General features: G+C 35.2%; 3 protein-coding genes across 10 annotated transcripts; all 3 read left to right on the forward strand.

The window, feature by feature from the left end:
• The first annotated feature begins 267 nt into the window (after positions 1-267).
• Positions 268-6,517, forward strand: LOC142612833 (26S proteasome regulatory subunit 8 homolog A). Its single transcript, XM_075785002.1, has 9 exons — positions 268-584; positions 1,678-1,775; positions 1,973-2,197; positions 2,338-2,400; positions 2,501-2,664; positions 3,034-3,190; positions 3,264-3,362; positions 4,126-4,236; positions 6,122-6,517. The coding sequence occupies exons 1-9, from the start codon at positions 395-397 to the stop codon at positions 6,260-6,262; spliced, it is 1,248 nt and encodes a 415-aa protein (XP_075641117.1). The 5' UTR covers positions 268-394; the 3' UTR covers positions 6,263-6,517.
• A 9,333-nt stretch (positions 6,518-15,850) lies between these two features.
• Positions 15,851-21,585, forward strand: LOC142622004 (pentatricopeptide repeat-containing protein At1g31430-like). 8 transcript variants are annotated; one of them, XM_075795412.1, is made up of 8 exons: positions 15,851-16,204; positions 16,502-16,540; positions 16,870-17,333; positions 17,433-17,654; positions 17,757-19,309; positions 19,422-19,482; positions 19,581-19,744; positions 20,196-20,508. In XM_075795412.1, the coding sequence occupies exons 3-5, from the start codon at positions 16,886-16,888 to the stop codon at positions 18,884-18,886; spliced, it is 1,800 nt and encodes a 599-aa protein (XP_075651527.1). In that variant the 5' UTR covers positions 15,851-16,204; positions 16,502-16,540; positions 16,870-16,885; the 3' UTR covers positions 18,887-19,309; positions 19,422-19,482; positions 19,581-19,744; positions 20,196-20,508. The 8 variants fall into 8 exon arrangements, with proteins under 8 accessions (XP_075651527.1, XP_075651524.1, XP_075651521.1 ...); XM_075795409.1 differs by adding an exon at positions 21,241-21,585 and having other exon boundaries at positions 16,870-19,309; positions 20,196-20,401; XM_075795406.1 differs by adding an exon at positions 16,332-16,381 and having other exon boundaries at positions 16,870-19,309.
• LOC142634457 (26S proteasome regulatory subunit 8 homolog B-like) lies at positions 19,125-21,381 on the forward strand. Its single transcript, XM_075808748.1, has 5 exons — positions 19,125-19,183; positions 19,422-19,482; positions 19,581-19,744; positions 20,196-20,334; positions 21,241-21,381. The coding sequence occupies exons 1-5, from the start codon at positions 19,125-19,127 to the stop codon at positions 21,379-21,381; spliced, it is 564 nt and encodes a 187-aa protein (XP_075664863.1).
• Positions 21,586-24,058: the final 2,473 nt, after the last annotated feature.

The raw sequence follows: 24,058 nt of genomic DNA on the forward strand, positions 1-24,058 counted from the left end.
AATGTGTAATTCAATAGTGGATTTATCAAAATTCAATTCCAATAAAAAAAAAGGTAAATCTGTAATCTTAAGTTATAACCAATTTTGTAACTAAACTTTGTCCTATTTATTATTTATTATCTAATTTTTAGTGACATGCAAAAAAAAAAGAAAAAAAAACGCAGGACCTAAGGCCCAACAAAAAGAAGTGAAGGCCCAAGCCCACACGCGCACACCGCTTTCCTCGCCGTCAAGAAAACTATCTGAGTCCTATTTATAAATGGATTCCCACTTTTATTCAAGCGCACACAGAGCTACCCACCCAGCTTCTATCAATCGAAACTCAAACAAAGCGAACAGTAACTTCAAATTCAGATCCCAAATCGAAACCCTAACCCTAACTCTCATTCCGACGATGGCGACGGTAGGAATCGAAGCTGTGGCGGCGCCGGCGGAGGAGACGTGCTCGGCGAAGGCCTCTAAACAAGGCGAGGGGCTGAGGCAGTACTACCTCCAACACATTCACGAGCTTCAGCTCCAGGTTCGCCAAAAGACTCACAATCTCAACCGCCTCGAGGCCCAGCGGAATGAGCTCAATTCTCGAGGTATTTTGTTTTATTTGAATCGAGATTCGTTAACCCTAAGCTAAGTTTTACTCTTACGAATTGATTTTTTGATTGGAATTCTGCTTGTAATTTCGATTGGTTGGAGTTAGGGTTAGGGTTATAATTTTTGGTAAAAATCTTGGACTATATGATTGGGTTCATAACAGTGAAAACGATATTAGGGTTAAATATTTGAATAATATGTAGAAAAAAAGGTGGTGACTTTAAGAATGGATTATGAGTGCTTTTACATGTGGAGGATGAGATGTGGCATTGACAGAGCTTTGACTTGAAAACAATATACGATATTATTATTTTTGGGTTGAAGTAACCATCCTAGGCTGAAAATTGAGATTTGGGACTGATTGTTTTGGATCTTGGGAGCAATTCAGTGATAGTTTGGAAGTGTAAATTTTGGTTGATTGGAGGGAAAGACTATTGAGTTGCAGGAGAATCTGAATTCCGAAAATTCCTCCAACCCACTGCGTAGAAATTCATAAAACCATCTGCATATACTTTTAGTCACATGACCAGTTGGTTGTGGATGGAGATAACATGAACCTCAACCTGGGTGTTTATTGAAGTCTCTAGAAAGATACGCATGCTCTCCCAATTCATGAAGCGGCATACACTGCTTGAGTCACTTTGATTTCCCAATGTAATTTTTTTCTGGGGATAATATTTCCCAATGTAATTATATCACACCCTTTTTTTTACATATAGTTGAAAAATTCCTATATCAGAAAGTTAAGTGCTTTATGGGAGTCTGCAACTTCTATTCAAGTATCAGGATGTCATTTAATCAATGTTTTGGCTCAAATGTCATGGCATTGTAACGGGTGGATATGGGTGTCATGGGATGCTAAACACTAACTTATTTTTCATTTCTTTTTTTATTGTTCTCTTCATTTAGGAATTAGGATTGGTGGCTAGTCATTAAGATTGATGGATTTATTTAAAGTTGATTGCATAACACGCAAAATTTGCATCTAATCAATTGCAGTAATTTTATTTTATGTTTCTAGATATATATTTTTTAGTTTCTTGAGTTTGGTTAGGATTTGTTCAATGACATTATCTAAAAAATTGGCAGTGAGAATGCTTAGGGAAGAATTACAGCTACTCCAGGAACCTGGATCATATGTTGGTGAAGTTGTCAAAGTAATGGGGAAGAATAAGGTTTTAGTTAAGGTAAGTAATATTCCTATATGAATGCACTCAATTGTAAATTTGCAGCTGCTCTATTTCACTTTCTTTTTTTGATAAGTAATGATATTTTGGCAAGGGAATAGACTACTACATGCACAAGGAGTGCCTTTTTGTTAATAAGAGATGGTTGGATAACAGTTTGAATACATTTTTATCTAATGTTTCATCTTGTTTCCCAGGTTCATCCTGAAGGGAAATATGTTGTTGACATTGATAAAAATATCGATATCACCAAGATAACTCCATCAACAAGAGTTGCTCTCCGTAATGACAGTTATGTGCTTCATTTAATCTTGCCAAGCAAAGTTGATCCATTGGTCAACCTCATGAAAGTTGAAAAGGTTCCAGATTCCACATATGATATGATTGGTGGTCTTGACCAGCAAATTAAAGAGATAAAGGAGGTTTGCCTCGTGTACCCTTTTACTTTCTGCATTTAAACTCCAATGCTTATTGTGCCTCCTTATTACCTCCTTGATTAGTGAGGCATATTAGGTGGTTGATTGATATAATGGTTATTCATGATTTGTTGTTATCTTTTCAGGTCATTGAGCTTCCAATCAAACATCCCGAGTTATTTGAGAGTCTTGGAATAGCTCAACCAAAGGTAACATGATGTTGCCACATTAACTTGTAGATTTATTTCTTTACTTAATAGACATTGAAGCTTAAGGTATTCACCAACTCTCTCTCTTTCTACATGATAGGGTGTCCTGCTATATGGCCCACCTGGTACAGGGAAAACACTATTGGCTAGGGCTGTGGCTCATCATACTGATTGTACTTTCATCAGGGTTTCTGGTTCAGAATTAGTTCAGAAGTATATTGGAGAAGGTTCCAGAATGGTTAGGGAACTTTTTGTCATGGCCAGGTTTGTTTTTATCTTCTTAATAAATCACATGCTCAGTTTCTTCATAATGTTATATATATAGTAGTATTGAAGTCTTTTCATACCATGAAATAAAATTCTGTGTCTATATATATATATCTGGCCTAGATGTCCCACCAAGTGGCACCTTTGAATAGACAAAGGAACCACTTTGCACTTTCATTGGATTTGTGATGTGGTACAAAATATATTCATCTGCATCTGATATGTTTCAGTTGTAGAGTTGCCTGTGATCATTCAGCAGTCTGAATACAAAAAAGAAGAGAGATTGTCATGCATTAATGTTTCTGGTTTTACAATTCTATTAAACTAAGCATTTTGGATATTAACTTCTCTCTTTTTCTTTGGCAGGGAACATGCTCCATCAATCATATTTATGGATGAAATAGACAGTATTGGATCTGCTCGAATGGAATCTGGTAGTGGCAATGGTGACAGTGAAGTGCAGCGGACTATGCTGGAGCTTCTCAACCAGCTGGATGGATTTGAAGCATCAAACAAAATAAAGGTATTGTGTGTGTTTAGTTTTTGGTACTTTTCTTTATTGTGACCTCTACCTACAATATCTTGATCTTTGACAGGTTTTGATGGCTACCAATCGGATTGATATTCTGGATCAAGCTCTCCTTAGGCCAGGGCGAATTGACAGGAAGATTGAATTTCCTAATCCTAATGAGGAGGTATGGGTCACTGTGACTAACAGCGTAGTGTTTGTGTATATTTTCGTACATATTTGCACTTATTCTCCATAGTAAGTGCTTTTGTTTTTTTGTTTTGTTTTTTTGTTTTAATGTGTTCTAGTGTTTCTAGTTTCTGTTTCTGAACGTTAATAGTAATTTCTCAGTTGTGGAAGATATTTTTTTACTTATTCTTAGCACGCCTCAGTAATCTTAATCTGTAGTTTGTATGTAACATCTTAGTTTATCTTGTGATTGGAAAGTGATCGCTATGTGATGTTTGGTGGGTAATTCAAATTTGCTGAAATGTTGTTTTTCTAATCCTGCAATTGATGTTCTATCAGATGCAATTTGCAGCTCATCTGTTTTCTTGTGTCATGACATGTACTCTTGTAGTTTTGATATTTTAATTCTAAAGCAACATCTTATTTAATTTTGAGTTCTTTTTAGCATGGAGTTTTCTGACCTTCTAGTTGAATATTCCTCTAATTGATGTATGAGTGAATTTCAGTTTCTTGTAGTCTCCTTTTCTCTTTTTAGCATTGCATTTTCTTGTGTGTTTATTCTTCCTGACCTTCTTTCTGAATATACCTAAGAGATATATGTTTAAATTTATAAATGTTTAATTGGTTACAATATGTAGGAGTGAATTTATGAATATTTCAATTGGTGCCTATAATGTCTTATCTGAAATGAATTCCTTGTTGCATGGTAATAATGAATGTAATTCTTACAAGGTGCATATACTTATGTGTATAAAATGCAGTCTCGTTTGGATATTTTAAAAATACATTCAAGAAGAATGAACCTGATGCGTGGGATTGATCTGAAGAAAATAGCAGAGAAGATGAATGGTGCATCTGGTGCAGAGCTCAAGGTAAGTTTCACACTAGATGAATGGGCTTTTATGTCTGGCCTTGGATGTTATTTACTTCTCCATTGACTGAGCCATGGCTGGTTGTGAATTAGATGCGATTTTGGTGATTTTTTATTATTTTTAATTCATTGGTTGAACTTTAATGTAAGGAAGCATGTAGACAGACACAAGACATAGTGACGCAACAATTCTCAAATTATTAGGACACGATATGGTGGGGACTGGGGACACCATGTTTAAATAACTAATAAATACATATTTTTAGGTACATTTTATATATTTTAGGGCATAATTTTTTAATACCAATCCGATATTTGGTAGTCATTTTATGTACAAACGATTTCAAAAAGATATAGAACAATACAACTAAATGATAATTTTTAACAATAAATTGACCATAAAGTACTAATAAATAATAGTTTATAACTATAACTAATTAATAATTATTAAAAGAATGATTAAAAGTCAAAATTTTACTGGACCGTAATTTAAGAGTGATTAAAAGTCAAAACCAGGCCATGATTTATTGGTAAGGAGTTATCTTTATTACTTAATTAAAACTTTGATACTTTATAACATTTTTTTAATAAAAAAAGGGGTATATTAAAACCCCATGTCTTCATAGATATGAGAGAGTACTCAATAGAACTCACTAGAAACCAAAAAAGAAACAGGGTAAAAAAAAAGGGGTATATTAGTAAGAGTAGAACAGGGGCAGGTGGGTGATGGAGATTAAACAAACAGTGAATTGGGTTTACTGAGGAGCAATTAGTGATGGAGCTTTGAGAAATGAGATGGGTTGCTGATCTGACACTAACGATGGTCGACAAGGTGCAATTGCGCTATTGGGTCACCAATCTAACATTGAGAACGTTGAGGATGGCTGATGGTTTTTATTTTGGTCAGTTGTGTCGTGACTGTATTGAGTTTGTGTCCTGATTTGAAAACGATTTTTTTGAATGACACTCCACAGACATGCATGCAGCCTTCTGAGGTGTGTTCATGTCCGAAACGGACATGTGGCTATTTTTGCCGTGTTTGTGCTTCCTAGTGTGAAACCATTTGGATATGTCCCAAAACTTGTGTAGTCAGTAGTTTGTGCTGGTGAAGTGCATCGGCTCCTATTGCCAGACAATTTTTTCCTTTTCCTTCTCTATATTTTCATAAGCCATCATCTACTGAGAATCTTATTAACTAGCTCTTAAATATTTGAATTATCTTAACCAAATCTTGTGTTGATACTTGTGATGCTTGAGGGAGTCTATGCAGCAAAAATATGTGAACTTGAGTCAATTAGGTTAAATAGCCTTGGTTAAAAACTTCAAATTTGGTGATGACCTCTAGTTCAAGTGCTTCCTCCCTTGTGAAGGTGAAGTTTAGGTTCAAAGTTAAACCCAGGGTGCATGTAACTTGTCAATAAAAATTTAAAAATTTCAACTATTTAAACAGATTCATCTCTTATTGAAAGTATTTGGCAAGCATGTCAAAATAGGCTTCATTCTTACACTCAGGGAAGGTAATCACCACATTAACAACAGGTTGTTTGATCTTACATATCAGGAAAAGAAAAAAAAAAAAAAAGGAAGAAGAAAAAACAGGTTGTTTGATGTAATGCTCCCAGGTTATAGCTGCAGTGGCTGCTGTTGACTGTGTTTTGAACTTGCTTGATCTCATTTAGTTTTCCCCCTTAAAGATTGCCAGTATTTTATTCAATTAGAACAATCTCAAGCCTCTTGGATAGATTCGGACAGAATGATAAGTAAATTCTTGTTAATTCCATAACAAGCTATTGCACTGGGCTATTAAAGTCTTCAGAAGTGAAGGATTGTATGCGTTTTCTGTGCATAATCATATTGTCACACTTTTTTTTTTTTTTTTCCTGCAGGCTGTGTGCACAGAAGCTGGGATGTTTGCTCTGAGGGAGAGGAGGGTTCATGTAACACAAGAAGATTTTGAGATGGCAGTGGCAAAGGTAATGAAGAAGGAGACTGAGAAAAACATGTCATTGCGGAAGCTATGGAAGTAGTAGTGTTCCTCTATGTTAATGTTTTATTTTGCTCCACCACCCTTTGAGCGGTTGACCTGTGGCTTTGTTCTTCACACAGACAACAGTTCTGTTCTTTAAATGGATATAAAAAACAGGGCGAGGGTGCCTACACTTTGTTGAAGTTTTTAAAGTACCACTGGCATCTTTGTTTATTTTGTTAAATATTCTTTTGTGATACATTTTTATGTAATATGTGTTTTACTTCAAATATCTGACAACAATGTCTCTTGACAATGACTGTTAATCTTTTATCAATCTATTGGTTAGACGGCCAGAATGATAATTAAAAATCTGTGCTTGGTGGACGAGCACATGTGGCTCTGTCTTCTGGGCATGTGTAGGTGTAGCATGGGACATAGCACTCAGGGATCAGACAATCATAACATGTGGTGCTAGTTGTGCTCGGTTTTGGGCTTCTATTCTCCTTCAAAAGAAAAAAGTTTTGGAATTCTATCAGGTTTCATAATGCATTGGATCCTACAATTTGATTCCTCCAAGCATTGGTTTAGTAGTTCTCGAGGTTTTATGAGATCCATGAGGTGTTAGGTTTTAAAGATTATTTCTTGGAATTATCAAGTGTGTGGAGTGGAGTTGAATATACTAGGGGAATGGTCAGATATTCAAAAGAAGTTTGGATATTTAAAAAAATAAAAACCAATAAAAATGAAAGAGATGACCTTATTAAAGGTTAGGATCTCAGTTTAAGTGGAGGTGCGGAGGTGCATTCTAGCGTTTGCTTGGTTACCTTGGTAGGGTTGTAAATGAACTAATTAGAGTTAAAAATTGTTTTTATTTGTTTAGCAGACTATTCGAGTTGAAGTCTAAGTTTAGGCACAACAATAAAATGAGTTAAATTCTAACATAACAATAAAATGAGTTAAATTCTAACATAATAATGTGTTCGTACACAAACTTGCGAATATAAGACTTGATTTAACAATTTATACATTTATTTGTGTAAATGTATACTTACATAGATTTGAAATTGTATCGAATGATATTGTAAATAGATTTTTATGATATCAAATTATTATTTATAAGTTTTTTTAAAAAATATCATAGACAATTCATTTATAGTAAAAATTCAAAATTTTGTGAAAGGGTAAAAAAAATTTTAGACATGGTTTTACCATGTAAAAGAAAAGAATAAATTAATTAAGTAGCTTATTAATAAACTTGACCTTAATCGACAAGAAAATTAACTAAGTTTGAACATGTAGTCCTATTTGGTAATGAGTTAGAGCTCAGATTATATTCAAAATAAAATTAAAAGAATAAGTCTAAACTTTTTAATACTTGACTTTTTTATTTATTTTAATATTAAGTATTTTTAGCAGACACACGAAGAGAGGAGAGAAGGTTTAATTTTCTTATTTACTGTGCTCTACCTAAATTTGTGTGGAGGTATGCTCTAGTGTCAGCTTGGTCCCCTCATCAATGTGCCAAGGCAAACTCTAAGTTCAGAAATCTGGTTGCTGTTGTTGACCAATGGGGTTTTCATTGATTTCATATTTGACTTTAAATATGGTTCTTTATTTCCTCATAGGTTACAACTTCCATAAGGTTTCTACTTTAATAAATTTTATTTTTATTTTAGGGAAATGCCAAAAAGGATTTTATTAACAATCCTCGTATTTGGTCATGGGTATGTACTGTGATTTGTGGACTACCCCCATAGTTGGGAGGAAAGTGTTAGAAAAGAAGAAGAAGAAGAATGATTGCATTCCATTTGAAAATAAGTATATTAGTAAGTGTGTGTGTCTAAAGATATTGATCTGCTACCTGCATTGATTCCTTGCTAAAGTTACTAAAGCTATTTTGATTTCCTGATGAGGGTATGACTCTTGCTCTGGCTGTTCCCCACGGGGGATGATTCCCTCCAAACAGCACATGATAGCAATGTTAAAGTTACTAAAGCTATTTTGATTCCCTGATGAGGGTATGACTCTTGCTTTGGCTATTCTCCACGGGGGATGATTCCCTCTAAACAGCACATGATAACAATCTTGCTTACTGTTCACTATTTGCTATTCACCGTTTAAATAATGTTTTATTTTACCTATAAATAGGGATGTCCCTTTCAAAAAGATATATATATATATATATATATATATATATGACTGATGCCTTCACTGTTTGTCTAGCCTGCACAAAGGCCTTGATTGATGTTCTCACTGTTTGACTAGCTTGTGCACAAAGGCTCTGATTGATGCTCTCATTATTTGTCTAGCTTGCACAAAGGCCAAAACTGCTACAATATTTACCCATGGTTAAAGTTTCGACTATTGCTCTGCTTTGCTCCCCATTAGGGACTGTTGCTACTTTCAACACAAGATGTCAAACTGCTTTTGGCACAAGACGCCAAAATTGTTAAAGCTGGTTCTTTTGATAAAGTTCTGAATTTTGCTCCTGCTGTCCTTCACGGACCCTATTTTGAATAGTGAAAAAGTCACTATTTACTACTTTATTTACCTATATAAGAGGGTTGTCCCTTATTGCAAATCAGAATTCCCTAGAGAAGAGAATTTCCCTTAGGATTTTCCTCTAGGGTTCTCACTTGTTTACCCTTGTTTATAAAGCTTGTAACTAGAACTAGTCTTCAAGCCTTGTTGCTTAACTTGTTGACCACTATCTTGTTGTATCCTGTTGTTGTAATCTTGTAACTACTACTACTACTGTAAGTGTTTTCATATCAAACTTAGAGAATATCACAACATCACTCAATCTGTGAACTAAGTCATTTTTATTGGGAATGGGATACCTAATCCACTCTAAGACTTTGTTCAAAGGCTTATAGTTGATCACTAGGCGAGGGGTTCCTCTCTCAATCTCAGCATTTTTTTGAACATAGAAAGCATCACAAGACTAAGGGGACTTGCTATTCCTAATCAGTTTTTTCCTGAGCAAATCATTGATTTCTTTTTTACAAAATTCAACAGTTTCAGCATTCATTTGAATAGGGCGAGCTTTAGTGGGAATGTTCTTCTCATTGAAATCCTTAACATAAGGCAAGTTAACAATATGCTTCTTTTTATGCCAGAAAGCATTAGGATTATTAGAGCAAACATCACTCATCAAGGTTTTCTGAAAATTATCGATTTTTGATTCCAATAATTTATCAGAAAGTTGTTCAGCAATTTTCTTGTATCTAACTTCTTGCCTAAGGAGGTTTAGATGTTTGTTTTAGCATGAATCAAGTTTAAAGCATCATCAACATCAATTTCAAATTTTGAAACAAATTTAAACTTTACTTTCTGCCCAAAAGCATCAGTAGTAATGCCATCATCTTCAACAAGGAGAGGGTACAAAGCATTTATATAAGGCAGGCCAAGAATCACTTTATCAGTCATGTTTTTAACAAGCACAAAGGTTATTTCAAAGCAAACATTTCCATGGCAAACATAAACATCATTACATATATAGCCCGTCACATTTCATTCGGGATAAGTAGCTAATACTAATCTATTAAGTAAGGTAGTTGTTGCCCGACCAATTAGCTTAGACACTAGACAACTTATACCTACCCATTTTATCTCGCCCTAAAGGTAATGGTTCTCTTAGTTATGCTATGAATGGTTCTCTTAGTTATGCTATGCTCATATCTGAGTCCCCATGTTCGCTCTTCTCCACCAACAAACCAAGAAGTTGGCTTTCCCAACACAAATATGAGGTCGTCCCCATTATTCTATGTTGACCCCATCGAGATTGGCTTTTTGGGAAGCCTATTCCCACTATGCTCATAGTCCGTCAGGCTTGCCAAGTGCCAACTGTAGTGGGAAGATATATATATTAAAAAAAAATTCATTTGTTGTATTTATACTCTTGAAATTTGGACTAAAATCATTAGGATTTAATTAAAAATAAGCATTATCTCACACATGTGACACTTATATAGAATTTTTAAGGACGATTCATTTGCTCTATTTATATCCTTAAAGTTTGGACTAAAATGAAATTATTAAGGTTTAGTTAAAAATAAGCATTATCTCACACATTCGACACCTATGTGGATGTGATTAGACACAATGCTACAAAATTTTTGTTCCTACAATTTTCAGCCATTTTCTCTCTATCTCATGCCAACCCCTCACTCTTTTCACACAAACAAAAGTACAGATAAACATAAAGCCCTCTTCTCTCTCTCTCTCTCTCTTTGTTAGATGTATCTCAGTTCCTATCCAACAATTTGTTCATGGTAGTTAGCCATGGTAGGTTTAGAATTTTTTTTTAGGATATTTACCAAAAAAATTTAAATTATACAAAATTTAACAAGAGAAATACTTTTTTTTTTTGAGAAAATAATAAGAGAGAACTTAAATATATGAGGTTCATTAAAAAAAAAAAAAAACCTTCTCAATTTTTTTTTTTTGAGAAATGACATTGTAATTTTATTCAAAGTGAAGCCGAATCGGCTTGAATTACAGAAATAAGATGAGGATGAACATCATCCATCTACACTGAGTACTCGCTAACATGTCTAGCAATGTTATGGGCTCCACTATTTTTTTTTTTTGATACAAGATAAAATTTATACTCTAACTTAATCTAAGTGTATATGTGTGTAAAACTTCCTCCTAAAGACTTGAACTTCGGCCCTTGCCTCCACACCCCACAGGCACTTATACTAGTGGAGTGACCATCGCATCAAGGGTGTGCGGTGGTGTTATGGGCTCCACTATTACTTTGTCTCAATACATGACTGAATTTAATGTCCGTAAACTCCTTTGTTTCGTCAACCAAATGTCCATATTCTGCCAATGAAGGGTTCTCACACAATCAAGCGTCAATAGTAATCTTGGAGTCTCCTTCTAACACAATGGATGATAAACCAAGATCACATGTGAGTCGGAATATGAATGTGAATAGTAAGAATAAAAAATATTACATCAATATTAGGGAGAGAATGTGAATAGTAAGAAAACTCCTCCAACTATTCAGAAAAAAAAAAAAAAAACCCTCCTCCAACTCTCCAACCATGCACGACCTTAAACACACTTAGAGCACTCATATCAGTTCTTCTAAAATACAAAAAGTGTACAATTTTACACATTTTACCTAAAAAATCACCCGCATCAACTCCTACAAAATTGTGCAAATTTTAAAAAAGCTACAGCAACTGTGTAAAGATACATGGTTACTGTTCACTTGTGCATCAATATTTAATTAATTTCTCTCTTTCTTTCTATTCCATTTTGTGTCTTGTTTCCTTCTTTTTCTTTTCTCTCCGTTTATGGCTTTTCTCGTTCTCTTTTTCTTTTCTTTCTTTATTTCTTCGCCTTAATCTACAATCCTTGCTCATCACTTGTTAGATGTCACCACCACTCCAATTGGTGGCTCTCCTTTGTTTCCTAACCATTATCTTCTCTCTCAACTGAAAACCCATAATAGAGTAGTTCATTTTTCTCTTTGGTGCTCTTCTATTTTTTGCTACCATGCCCACCAAGATTCAGAACTTTGCTAGAAGTACGAGTGACTGGGTTTACTGATTTTGGTGGATCAATTTTGCTGATTTATTGATTGTGGTGGTGGTTTGCATAGTGGTATCTTAGCTTGAATTTGTTGAGATTTGGATGTGGGGGGTTTTGGCGTAGGAAGAGAGGCTATGATTTGGGTTAAATTGTGCTTGTTTGGTGAGAAAAAAAAAAGGGACAGAAATAATAGTAAAAAAATAAAGGAAGCATTAATATTATATTAAAAGAAAGTGTAAAATAGATGATCTGATGTTAATATTTTACAAAGTGATTATGTAAAATAGAAAAAGTAGGTTTTAGGCGGACTGATGCGGTTGCTTAGTGGGCGTTTGGATACTGCTTATTTTGCTGAAAACTGAAAACTTATTATTGAAAATACTGTAGGAAAATATTTTTTATTACTCAAATTTACTGTCCACCCACAATTTACACTTGATTGGTCCATGAACAGTGCTATGGACTAGTAAAAAAACGCAAAAACTGAAAGCACAAAAGCTAAAAGCCTTACCCATGAATAGATTTTGTTGAAAGTACTATAGATAAAAATAAAAGTTAGCTGAAATAATATAGTGGCAGCCATGAATAGTACCAAAAATCACAATAAACTTATAAATAATAACAAAAATAAGCTAAATATTGAAATAAATTAGCAAAAGTTATTTTTTTGAAACATACACTTAGAGCACCACCATTCATTTTTTTCAATTCTATCCTATTTTACCATCTAAAAAGTTACTTTATCAATTATACCATACCATTTTACAATATCCCAACATCAAAACATTCTATTATTTTACCATTCTATTAAAATATTATTTTTTTAATCTTTCTTTATTATTTCTTTCCAACATTCATTTTTTCAAATTTCAGCACTATTCCAACAGTAACTTTTTTTCAATATGCAAGCACTATTCAAACGGACAAATTTTTTTTTTTCCAACGGATATATTTTCTTTCCAACAACCTGCCAATTGTTTTTCAACCTGCCAAATTTTTTTCAACAACCTGCCATATATCCAAATTTTTTTCAACAACCTGCCATATATCCAAATTTTTTTCAACAACCTGCCATATATATTTTCAATTTCAACAACCTGCCATATATATTTTTCAACAACCTGCCAAATATTTTTTTTTTTGTTTGATAAAGAACCTGCCAAATATCAATGTACTTAAACTTCTTAACTTTAAAAATCCACATACATATATATTCCATCAAACCTACCAAATATCAATGTAAAATCTTCATACATATTTGTAGATGCATCCTGCCAAATATCAATGTATTCAACCTACCAACTTTAATGATCCACAAACACACACACACATATAGAACCTGCCAATTTTGCTTCTTTTTTTTTTTTAGAAAGAACCTGCCAAATACACTTGTACTCAACTCAACAACTTTAAAAATCCACATACATATATATAGATGCAATCCACATACATAACTATCAATGTTGTCTTTAGAAGACTCATACATATATCAAAATACAATAAAACCCCACATACATAACTCACACACTTAAGTTCCTACAACTCCCCTTGTAATTGCCATAAATGCTCAACAAGGTCTGTTTGGAGTTGAGAATGAATTTCACGGTCTCGAATAGATTGATGGATTTCAATGAACTCTGTAAATTCATTTGTGTGCTCCCGTGACAGTTGTACAGTAGGATTGTCATCAATTTGCTCATAATCTAATTCCACCACTTCATTTACATCTCGCTCATCCTCAACGATCATGTTATGAAGAATTATGCATAAGCAAAAAAAGCTTATCAAACAAAAAGCTAAAATTGTATTCCTTGTACATCATGGCAGTAAGCAAAAAAAGTGTTAGGTTTCTAAAACATTAATTCCATTTCTTTGTACCCCTAAGCTGTAGGTATTGGCCTTAATCACATGCTGGGAGGCTAAGACAAACCTTAAAGCCCTTAAAAAGAAGAGCCTTATAGTTTATAGTACTACTCTACTACATGTACCTTAAGAAGAGGAAAAAATAGTACAGTAAAATTTACTAAAGTAAATAGTTCAAATTGTGTAATGACAGTCCCAAGATTTAAATCAATACCGATAAAGAAAATATAAATCAATAGTTATACTTATATATACAAGAATTTAAGTGGTTGGATATAATACACCTACATCCATACAAAAAATAAAAACTCTCTCAAACCCAAAACTCAAATACTCTCACAAATAACCAAATTTAGAAGGAAATTTTTTTTCAAACCACACCAGTTAGCCCCCCTCCCTTAATTAATTACCTAGAGAAAGAAAATAAGTGGCTGATTAAAATTGACTAGGTTATAAAGAAGTTCAGCACAAAAGAAAGTAACAAATAGTACTATTGAATAAGGGACTCCTAATAATACAACTCTAGTTGGGCTAGAGATGTAGCAGACTTTAATGTGATTTACTGATTCAATGCCATGTGCCGCAAGTAAGGTGTAATAATATATTTATTACACTTTAAAGTAATTTCAAGCCACATCAACAGTTCACCAAACTATAACTTAGCTTAGCTAGGCAGTCACATATACCTTCTCATCCTTGATGTTATTAATTTAACAATCCATGGTGCCAGTGGCAATGCAATTGTAGCTCCTTTATTTCTTACTACTCTTACCCTTTAACCTGCTTTTGGTAATGCAAATACTCTACCATAAACTCATAAAAGCAAGGTCTTTTTCTCTCCTTTATTTTGTTATTTTATCTATACTTTCCTCCCCAATTGTCTCTCAAAAGGAGAATCCACTGCATTATCAAAGTCACAGATCTTAATAAATTTGAATCCTACTGCGCATGCTAGAGTAAAAGTTGTACATGTGCAATGGTTTTAAAGTTCTGCTTCTAATGGAAATGGAAAATTGTCCACCAACACAAAAGTAGTACTTTTTATTTTTATCAAGTTACAATATGACAGGACAAGTAGCTCCAAATAATATAACTAACTTTGCCTGAAAAAAATTGCAGGGAAAACAGAAAAGATACTAAATTTTTGTTATTTACAGTGGCTAGCTTTGGAATCTTATAGATTTCTCAATTAAATCATTGTCAAATTGCAGTGAAAACTGAAAAGATACAAAATTTTTGTTATATACCGTGGCTAGCTTTGGAACAGGGCCGGCTATAGGCAAAAATTTTAAATGGGTCATACACATGCAGTAATGTGTCTTGCTAGTGTATCAAATTATGTTGTTAGCAGATCAGCTGACTCAAATTAATTTGGGTAGCAAGTGTACATATTTCTGGTCTATGTTCTAGCTCAATTTGTTGTCAACTATGAGTTCACAATACAGAGGAAGCCCCAAATCGCCACATGAGTGAAACTTACGGGTAATTGGAAAAAAAAACCAAAGACAACACCCTCTAACATCCATTTCCCCCGTAACAAAATCTAATTGGAAAAAAAAAAAACAAAATTAGATAGAGAGTGAAACTTACTGGTAATTGAGGTTGGAGCCGAGCCTTTCTGAAGATGCTAAAGACTGGACAGAGAGCAGAAGCTGAATCCCACCTCTGCAAACATCAACAAAAATTCTGTTATCAAAACCAAAACACAAACACAAGTTGAACCCCCTTGTTCTTGCAGCGAGAGAAAAGAAACACAAACACAAAAACTCAAATACATTGATCAAAACCCACCTAGAATATCGCTTTGATCTTGATTTTGATTCAGCACCAAGCTTGCAGAGAGAGAGAAAAGAAACACAAACACAAACACAAGCTGATTTTGATTTTGATCTTAACCCAAACCGTGTCAGCCTTGAGATCTCGGTTTGAAGAGAAGAGAGAGTGATAGAGAGAGGGGATGACAAAGAACCAAGTGGCTTGGTGTGTGATGGAAGAACTCAGCAATGGAGAGGCAGAAGTGCAGCGGAGAGACCGAGATAAAGAAACAGAGAAAAAATACCAGAGAGAGAGAGGAGGTGACAAAGAACCAAAGACTGATATTTTGCAATAAACTATTAATATACGGTTTACCATCAGCTACAGTGCGATTCTATGTTTAGAATCGCACTGTAGCTCATGGTATTTTTTTTTTGCAATTCTTACAGAACCCCATACTCAATGGACCTTTGTTTTGGGCCTTAATGCTATCCTATTTGATAATTTGGCATTGAGAATGGGTTTAGCCTATTCACTGCTGGTGCTCTTACACGGTTATACTTAAACAGAAAGACAAAATTGCCCTTTAAAATCCCCGCCATTAACACCCTTTTTTCCTTTTTGCAAAATAAAATTTCTCTCTCAACTCCAAACCTACCTCCACAGCCACTGCCTAGCACCGCCGCCGGAGCTACGCTGCCGACAATCACCAGTTCCGATAAGACCGGCTTTAGTCTCGTCGGAAAATAACCAAAATGGTCTCTCCTTCTCGTTGCTTCCAACCCCCAACGCCGGAAGCTTTCTCGCCGCTTCCAACACCTGACGTCGCAAGAAGGTTTTCTTCTCTCTCCTTTTCTGTATTTTTTCACGTCTTTGGATTTGGCACCATTAATATGACCTTACAACGGTCTTATTTTTATAATTAAATCTCACCTGAAAGATAAACGTTTTTGGCTTTGCAGGTCTGTAATGGGGAGTGAGATTTGGGTGTTTTTGTTTAGGGAAGAAACGGGTCTGATGGGATTGGGGTTTGGGGTTTATTGTTTTAGTTTGTATCCCTGTTTTATTATCAATGTCTATAAACTTACATGGGATTGGGCTGCCTAGATTAATATTGATGGTTCCTTTGCAGGTAATGTATGATGTTACTGGAGTCAGACTTAATGCTCAAGTAAGATCATATATTGCTATCAGTGTATTTTGTTACTTGCATATTAGCAATAAATAAAGAGTACATTTTGTTGGACACCTTTTGATTATATCAACATTAGTCGCGTTTATCATTGAGTCTATATACCCTGTTTCTTTTGGTTTGCACCATGGCACCATGTGGCGCATGTAAATGCTTCTCTTTTGTGAATGCTAGTTTTTTTCCTGAAAAAAAAAAAGGTTTGATATTGCTCCAAACCCCAGAGGGCTTTACCTAGCTGTATAGGTGTACTACTACTAGCCCATTGTGTCTTTCACAAACTAAATGAGTTTAAAGTTTTGAAATTGCAGTGAGCTCACATAGTTAATGCTCTTCCGACACAACAACATTGGGTTATTCTGCTTTATTTCCCGCCAATTCCTTTCAAAGCCACACTTTTTCTCAAGCATCTCTAGCAGCCCCAGGCTGAGCAAGACATCATGCATTCAATACCTGAAGAACTGCAAATCCATGACCCATCTCAAACAAATCCAGACCCAGATCTTCCGGGTCGGGCTCCACCAAGACCATGACACCCTCAACAAACTCATGGTCTTCTGCACAGACCCATCTCTTGGGAACTTGCACTATGCTGAGAAAATCTTCAATTATATCCAAAACCCGAGCTTGTTCATATACAACGTGTTGATCAAAGCATTTGCAAAGAAGGGTAGCTTTAAAAAATCCATTTGGGTCTTTGGCCAATTGAGAAAACATGGTCTTTGGCCCGACAATTTTACGTACCCATATGTATTCAAAGCAATTGGGTGTATAGGTGAGTCTTGGGAGGGTGCTAAGGTTCATGGGTTTGTGGTGAAGACTGGGCTTGAGTTTGATACCTACGTTTGTAACTCACTTATGGACATGTATGCAGAACTGGGCAAGGTTGAGAATTTCAAGAAGCTGTTCGATGAAATGTCTGAGAGAGACAGGGTGTCTTGGAATGTTTTGATTTCTGGCTATGTTAGGCGTAGGAGGTTTGAGGATGCTGTGAATGTTTTTTGGCAAATGCAAAGGGAGAGCAATGAGAAGCCTGATGAAGCCACAGTTGTAAGCACTCTGTCAGCTTGTACAGCATTGAAAAATTTGGAGCTTGGTAAGGAAATTCATGGTTATGTTGCAAATGAGCTTGGATTTACTACTGTCATTGGGAATGCTTTGTTAGACATGTATGCTAAGTGTGGCTGTTTAAGTGTAGCCCGACAAATTTTTGATGAGATGCATACAAAGAATGTGATTTGTTGGACCAGTATGGTGTCTGGGTATGTGAACTGTGGTGAGCTGGATGAAGCTAGAGAGTTGTTCGAGAAAAGTCCCACTCGGGATATAGTTCTTTGGACAGCTATGATTAATGGGTATGTGCAGTTTAACTGTTTTGATGAGGCGGTGGCTCTATTTCGAGAGATGCAAATTAGAAGGGTTAAACCAGATAAATTCACTGTGGTTGCTCTCCTCACAGGTTGTGCTCAGTTGGGAGCTCTAGAGCAAGGAAAATGGATTCATGGATACATAGATGAGAATAGAATTTCGGTGGATACAGTTGTCGGCACTTCTCTTATAGAAATGTATGCAAAATGTGGGTGTGTGGAGAAGTCTTTGGACATTTTCTGTGAGTTAAAGGAAAAAGATACAGCCTCTTGGACTTCAATCATTTGTGGGCTTGCCATGAATGGTAAGACAAGCAAAGCACTTGAGTTGTTCTTAGAGATGAAACAAGCTGGGGCCTCACCTGATGATATCACCTTTATTGGTGTTTTAAGCGCTTGTGGTCATGGAGGATTGGTCAAGGAAGGCCGCCAGTTCTTTAATTCAATGACAAAGCAGTATGAGATTGAGCCGAAACTAGAACACTATGGGTGTCTGATTGACCTTCTTGGTCGAGCTGGAAAGTTGGACGAGGCAGAGAAATTAATAGAAGAAGTCCCTAAAGAAAATAATGAGATCGTAGTTCCACTTTATGGTTCTTTGCTTAGTGCTTGCAGAATCCACGGCGATGTTGAGATGGGTGAACGGGTGGCTGAGCGGCTGGTGAAAATTGAGTCAAGTGATTCCAGTATTCATACACTCCTTGCCAATATTTATGCCTCTGCTGACAGATGGGAAGATGTAACAAAAGTGAGAAGGAAAATGAAAGATCTTGGAGTCAAAAAGGTGCCTGGATGTAGTTCAATTGAGGTTAATGGGATTGTCCATGAGTTTGTTGTTGGAGATCCATCTCATTCAGAAATGAGAGAAATATATTCCATGATAGATAGAATGGCAAGACCTTTGTTGGATTCAGAAGAAAGTGAGATTGAAAGGGAAATCCTGGTTCCAGTTTGTTGGTGAGGAACAAAGCTGCATTTTTAGAATTTTGCTCGCCACAGTGGAACTATGAGAAAAAAGTTTATGACAATTTGCAGTTTGCTCAACAATAAACATTATTTATTGTTCAGCCACCAGAGAAGAGTGGGTCCAAGATTTCTCAGGTTAGAGAGGTTTCAAGTGATCATCAAAGACCCATAGCTCTAGAAGAAACGAGTAAACATGCTTGAATTGTCTTGGTGATTGGGTTTCTCAAATGAAAATGGGAAATTCTAAAGGAGTGGTCCGTCAACAAGAGCTACTCTCTGCAATGACAGTTATGTGCTTCATTTAATCTTGCCAAGAAAAGTTGATCCATTGGTCAACCTCATGAAAGTTGAAAAGGTTCCCAATTCCACATATGATATGATTGGTGGTCTTGATTAGCAAATTAAAGAGATAAAGGAGGTTTGTCTCATGTACCCTTTTGCTTTCTGCCTTTTAACTCCAATTCTTATTGTGTCTCCTTGCTACTTCCTTGATATAACGGTTTATTCATGATTTGTAATTATCTTTCCAGGTCATTGAGCTTCCAATCAAACATCCCGAGTTATTTGAGTCTTGTAATAGCTGAACCGAAGGTAACATGATGTTGCTACATTAACTTGCAGGTTTATTTCTTTACTTAATAGACACTGGTGGTTATGGTTTTCACCAACTCTCTCTTTCTACATGATAGGGCGTCCTGCTATATGGGCCACCTGGTACAGGCAAAAGGCTGTTGGCTAGGGCTGTGGCTCATCATACTGATTGCACTTTCATCAGGGTTTCTGGTTCAGAATTAGTTCAGAAGTATATTGGAGAAGGTTCTAGAATGGTTAGGGAACTTTTTGTCATGGTCAGGTTTGTTTATATGTTTTTAATAAGCCACATGCTCGATTTCTTCATAGCTGATTAGGCTTTGCTTTGTTTATGGAAAAATAGATTAGGGAATTGATTTTTTTTTTTTTTTTTTTTCCGGGTTAATGCTCAGCTGTGTAGTATTGAAGTCTTTTCATACCATGAAATTTAAATGCTGTGTGTGTGTGGGTGTATATCTGGCTTATATGTCTCACCTTGTGGAACCTCTGAATATATGAAGGAACCACTTTGCAGTATTATCAGATTTGTGATGTGGTAGTGGTACAAGATATATTCATCTGTTCCTGATATCTTTCAGTTGTAGAGTTACCTGTGATCATTCAGTAGTCTGAATACAAAAAAGGAAGAGAGATTGTGATGCATTAATGTTTCTGGTTTTACAATTCTATTAAACTAAGCATTTTGTATATCAACCTCTATTTTTCTTTGGCAGGGAATATACTCCATCAATCATATTTATGGATGAAATAGACAGTATTGGATCTGCTCGAATGGAATCTGGTAGTGGCAATGGTGACAGTGAAGTGCAGTGGACTATGCTGGAGCTTCTTAACCTAACATTGTGCTTCCTAGTGTGAAACTGTTTGGATATGTCCCAAAACTTGTATAATCAGTAGTTTGTGCTGGTGAAGTGCATTGGCACGTATTGCCAGACACTTTTTTTTCCTTCTCTATTTTTGCATAAGCCATCATCTAATGAGAATCTTAATACTTAGTCCTTAAATATTTGAATCATCTTAACCAAATCTTGTGTTGATACTTGTAAATTGTAATGCTTGAGGGAGTTTATGTAGCAAAATATGTGAACTTGAGTCAATTAGGTTAAACAACCTTGGTTAAAAATTTCAAATTTGGTTACTTATCCAAAAAAAAAAAAAAAAAAAAAAAATTCAAATTTGGTGATGACCTCTAGTTCAAGTGTTCCCTTCCTTGTGAAGGTGAAGTTTTAGTCTCAAAGTTAAACCCAGGGAGCATGTAACATGCCAATAAAAATTTAAAATTTTCAACTATTTAAACAAATTCATCTCTTATGGAAAGTATTAGGCAAGCAGTGTCAAAATAGGCTTCATTCTTGTACTAAGGGAAGGTTATTACCCTATTAACCACACAAGTTGTCTGATCTTACATATAGGGGAAAGAAAAAAAAAAAATTTAAAAGAGAAGGAGAAAAAAACAGGTTGTTTGATGTAATGCTTCCAGGTTATAGCTGCAGCAGCTGCTGTTGACTATCTAAGGCTGCTATGCTGCCTTTGTTTTGAACTTATTTAGGGGTTTCCCCCTTAAAGAATGCCAGTATTTTATTCAGTTAGACCAATCTCAACTCTCTTGGATAGATTTGGACAGAACGATGAGTATAGTCTTGTTAATTCCAAAACGAGATATTACACTGGGCTAGGCAAGTCTTCGGAAGTGAGGGATTGTGTGTGTTTTCTGTCCCTAATCATATTTTTCACACATTTTTCTTTTTTGTTCTGCAGGCTGTGTGCACAGAAGCTGGGATGTTTGCTCTGAGGGAGAGGAGGGTTCATGTACCACAAGAAGATTTTGAGATGGCAGTGGCAAAGGTAATGAAGAAGGAGACCGAGAAAAACATGTCATTGCGGAAGCTATGGTATTAGCGTTCCTATATGTTGATGTTTTATTTCGCTCCACCACCCTTTGAACCATTGACCTGTGGCTGTGTCCTTCACCCACAGCCAACAGTTCTGTTCATCTTTGTATGGATATAAACAGGGCGAGGGTGCCCTACACTTTGTTGAAGTTTTTAAAGTATCACTGGCATTTTTTATTTATTTTATTTTGTTAAATATTCTTTTGTGATACATTTTTATGTTATATCGGTCATGCTTTACTTCTAGTATCTGACAAGAATGTCCCTTGACAATGACTGTCAATCCTTTATCAATCTATTGGTTAGACGACCAGAACGATAATAATTTCCGGCAAAAGTCTGCGTGGAGAACGACCACATGTGGCTTAGTCTTCTGGGCATGTGCAGCATGGGACATAGCACTCAGGGATCAGACAATCATAACATGTAGTGCTAGTTGTGATTAGTTTTGGACTAATATTCTCCTCCAAAAGAAAAAGGTTTTGAAATTCTACCAGGTTTCATAATGCATTGATCCTACGATTTGATTCCTCCAAGCATTGGTTTAGTAGTTCTCAAGGTTTTATGAGATTTATGAGGTATTGGGTTTTTATGAATTCTTTCTTGAAATTGTTTGTTGTGTGGTATGGACTTAAGTACACCGGAGGGATAATATCCATAAAGTTTTCTGGATACTTTGAAAAAAAAAAAAAACCACCCAATAATGATGAAAGAGCTGTCCCAGCGACAACCTTATTAGAGATTGGACCTTGGTTTGTGTGGAGGTGCATTCTAGTGTTATCTTATTTCCCTCGTAATGTGCCAAGGAGAGAGAGTTGACCCAAATGACGACCTTACATGTTACCTTAGCAGGGTTGTAAATGAACTCATTAGAGAAAAAATCGTTTATATTTGTTTAGCAAACAATGTAGGATGAAGTCTAAGTTTAGGCTCGGTAATAAAATGTGTCAAATTCAAATATAATAATGTGTTTGTAAACAAACTTACGAACATAAGGTTTGATTTAACAATTTATATGAATGCTTGTGTAAACGTATACTTACATTGATTTGAAATTGTATTGTATAATTTTGTAAATAGATTTTTATGATATCAAATTATTATATAATTTTTTTTGATAATATCATAAACAATCCATTTGTAGTAAAAATTCATTAATTTGTTAAAGAGTAAAAAATTTTAGACATAGATTTACTTTATATGGAAAAAGAATAAGTTAATTAAGTAGCTCGTCAATAAACTTGAGTTTGATTGATAAAAAAATGAATTAAGATTGAACATATAGTCTTGTTTGATAATGAGTTAGAGATCTGTTTATGTTCAAAATAGAATTAAAAGAACAAGTTTAAACTTTTAATACTCGATTCGGTTAGCTTGTTTACTGTCCTCTAGTTAGGTTTGTGTGGAAGTTTGCTCTAGTGTTAGCTTGGTCCCCTCATCAATCTGCCAAGGCAAAGTCCGAGTTCATAAGTCTAGCTGCCACTATTGACCAATGGGGTTTTCATTGATTTCATATTTGACTTTAAATAATAAATATGGTTCATTATTTCCACATAGGCTACAACTTCCAAGGTAATTATCGGGTACTCCCAAAATATTATAAATGCATACTCTTCTTTCTCACATAATTGTAAGTTCTACTAATTAAATTCATGGTGTGACCTACAATTAATATGAGAGGAGGAAGTACACATTTATTGTACTCCTGGAGTATTCAATAATTTTTCCAACTTCCATAAGGTTTCTACTTTAATAATCTTTTATTTTAAGGAAAAGCCAAAAAGGGTATTGTTAATAATTCTCGTATTTGGTTATGTATTGTGATTTGTGAATTATCCCATAGATAAATGGAAGAAATTAGTACATAAGTAAGTTAATAAATGAATAAGTTGGCATTTCATTATTTCATTTGTATAATTGGAATTATGACTATTTATTTATTTGTGTATAATTTGATTTGATTTTTAATACACATATATATAATGTTGAATATCTCTTAAGTTAGTGTCTTTTAACCCGTAAATCAGTTATTCACAAAAACATAAGGTTGACTATTGTGCAACTTTCGTAAAGATGTTTCTACTTTAGAAATTCTCTTTTTAGGGAAAAGTCAAAAAAAGAAAAAGAAAAGTGCATGTATTGAGATATATATATATATAAAATTAAAAAAAAAAAATGAATGAGTTGCATTTCATTTGAAAATAAGTATATTAGTAAGTTAAAAAAAATGAATAAGTTGGTGTTGAGGTCCAAAATATTACAATCAAAGCAAATGGGTCTTCAAAAATAAGGAATGTCCAATCCGTGAGCCAAGGCCCATTTAGAATGGGCAAAAGGAAGCCCAAGTCCATAAATGGGTAAGGCCTAGGCCTTAGAGAAGAATGAAAAAAGTAAAGGAAGTTTGGCCTAGCCCTCCATAGAAAGGAGCTCCCAGGAAGCACAGGGAGAAGAAAAGGGCTGGACCAGGATACCTTGGAACTTCCAAAATCGGGAAGGGGATCCTCGGGAAGTGTAGGAAAGAATCAGCTGGAATTTAGACAGCTTAAGGAGGCATGCCCATGGGTACAAGGAACGAAGAAAGTCATGTTCCATCAGCTACCCACAACTTAGAAGAAAAGCTATGAAAACAAGTGGTGACTAAGGAATCAACACTTGATGAAAGGAGCCTAGTACCTTGGGAAAAG

Source organism: Castanea sativa, chromosome 1, assembly GCF_040712315.1.
Source record: "Castanea sativa cultivar Marrone di Chiusa Pesio chromosome 1, ASM4071231v1".
Lineage (NCBI taxonomy): Eukaryota > Viridiplantae > Streptophyta > Magnoliopsida > Fagales > Fagaceae > Castanea > Castanea sativa.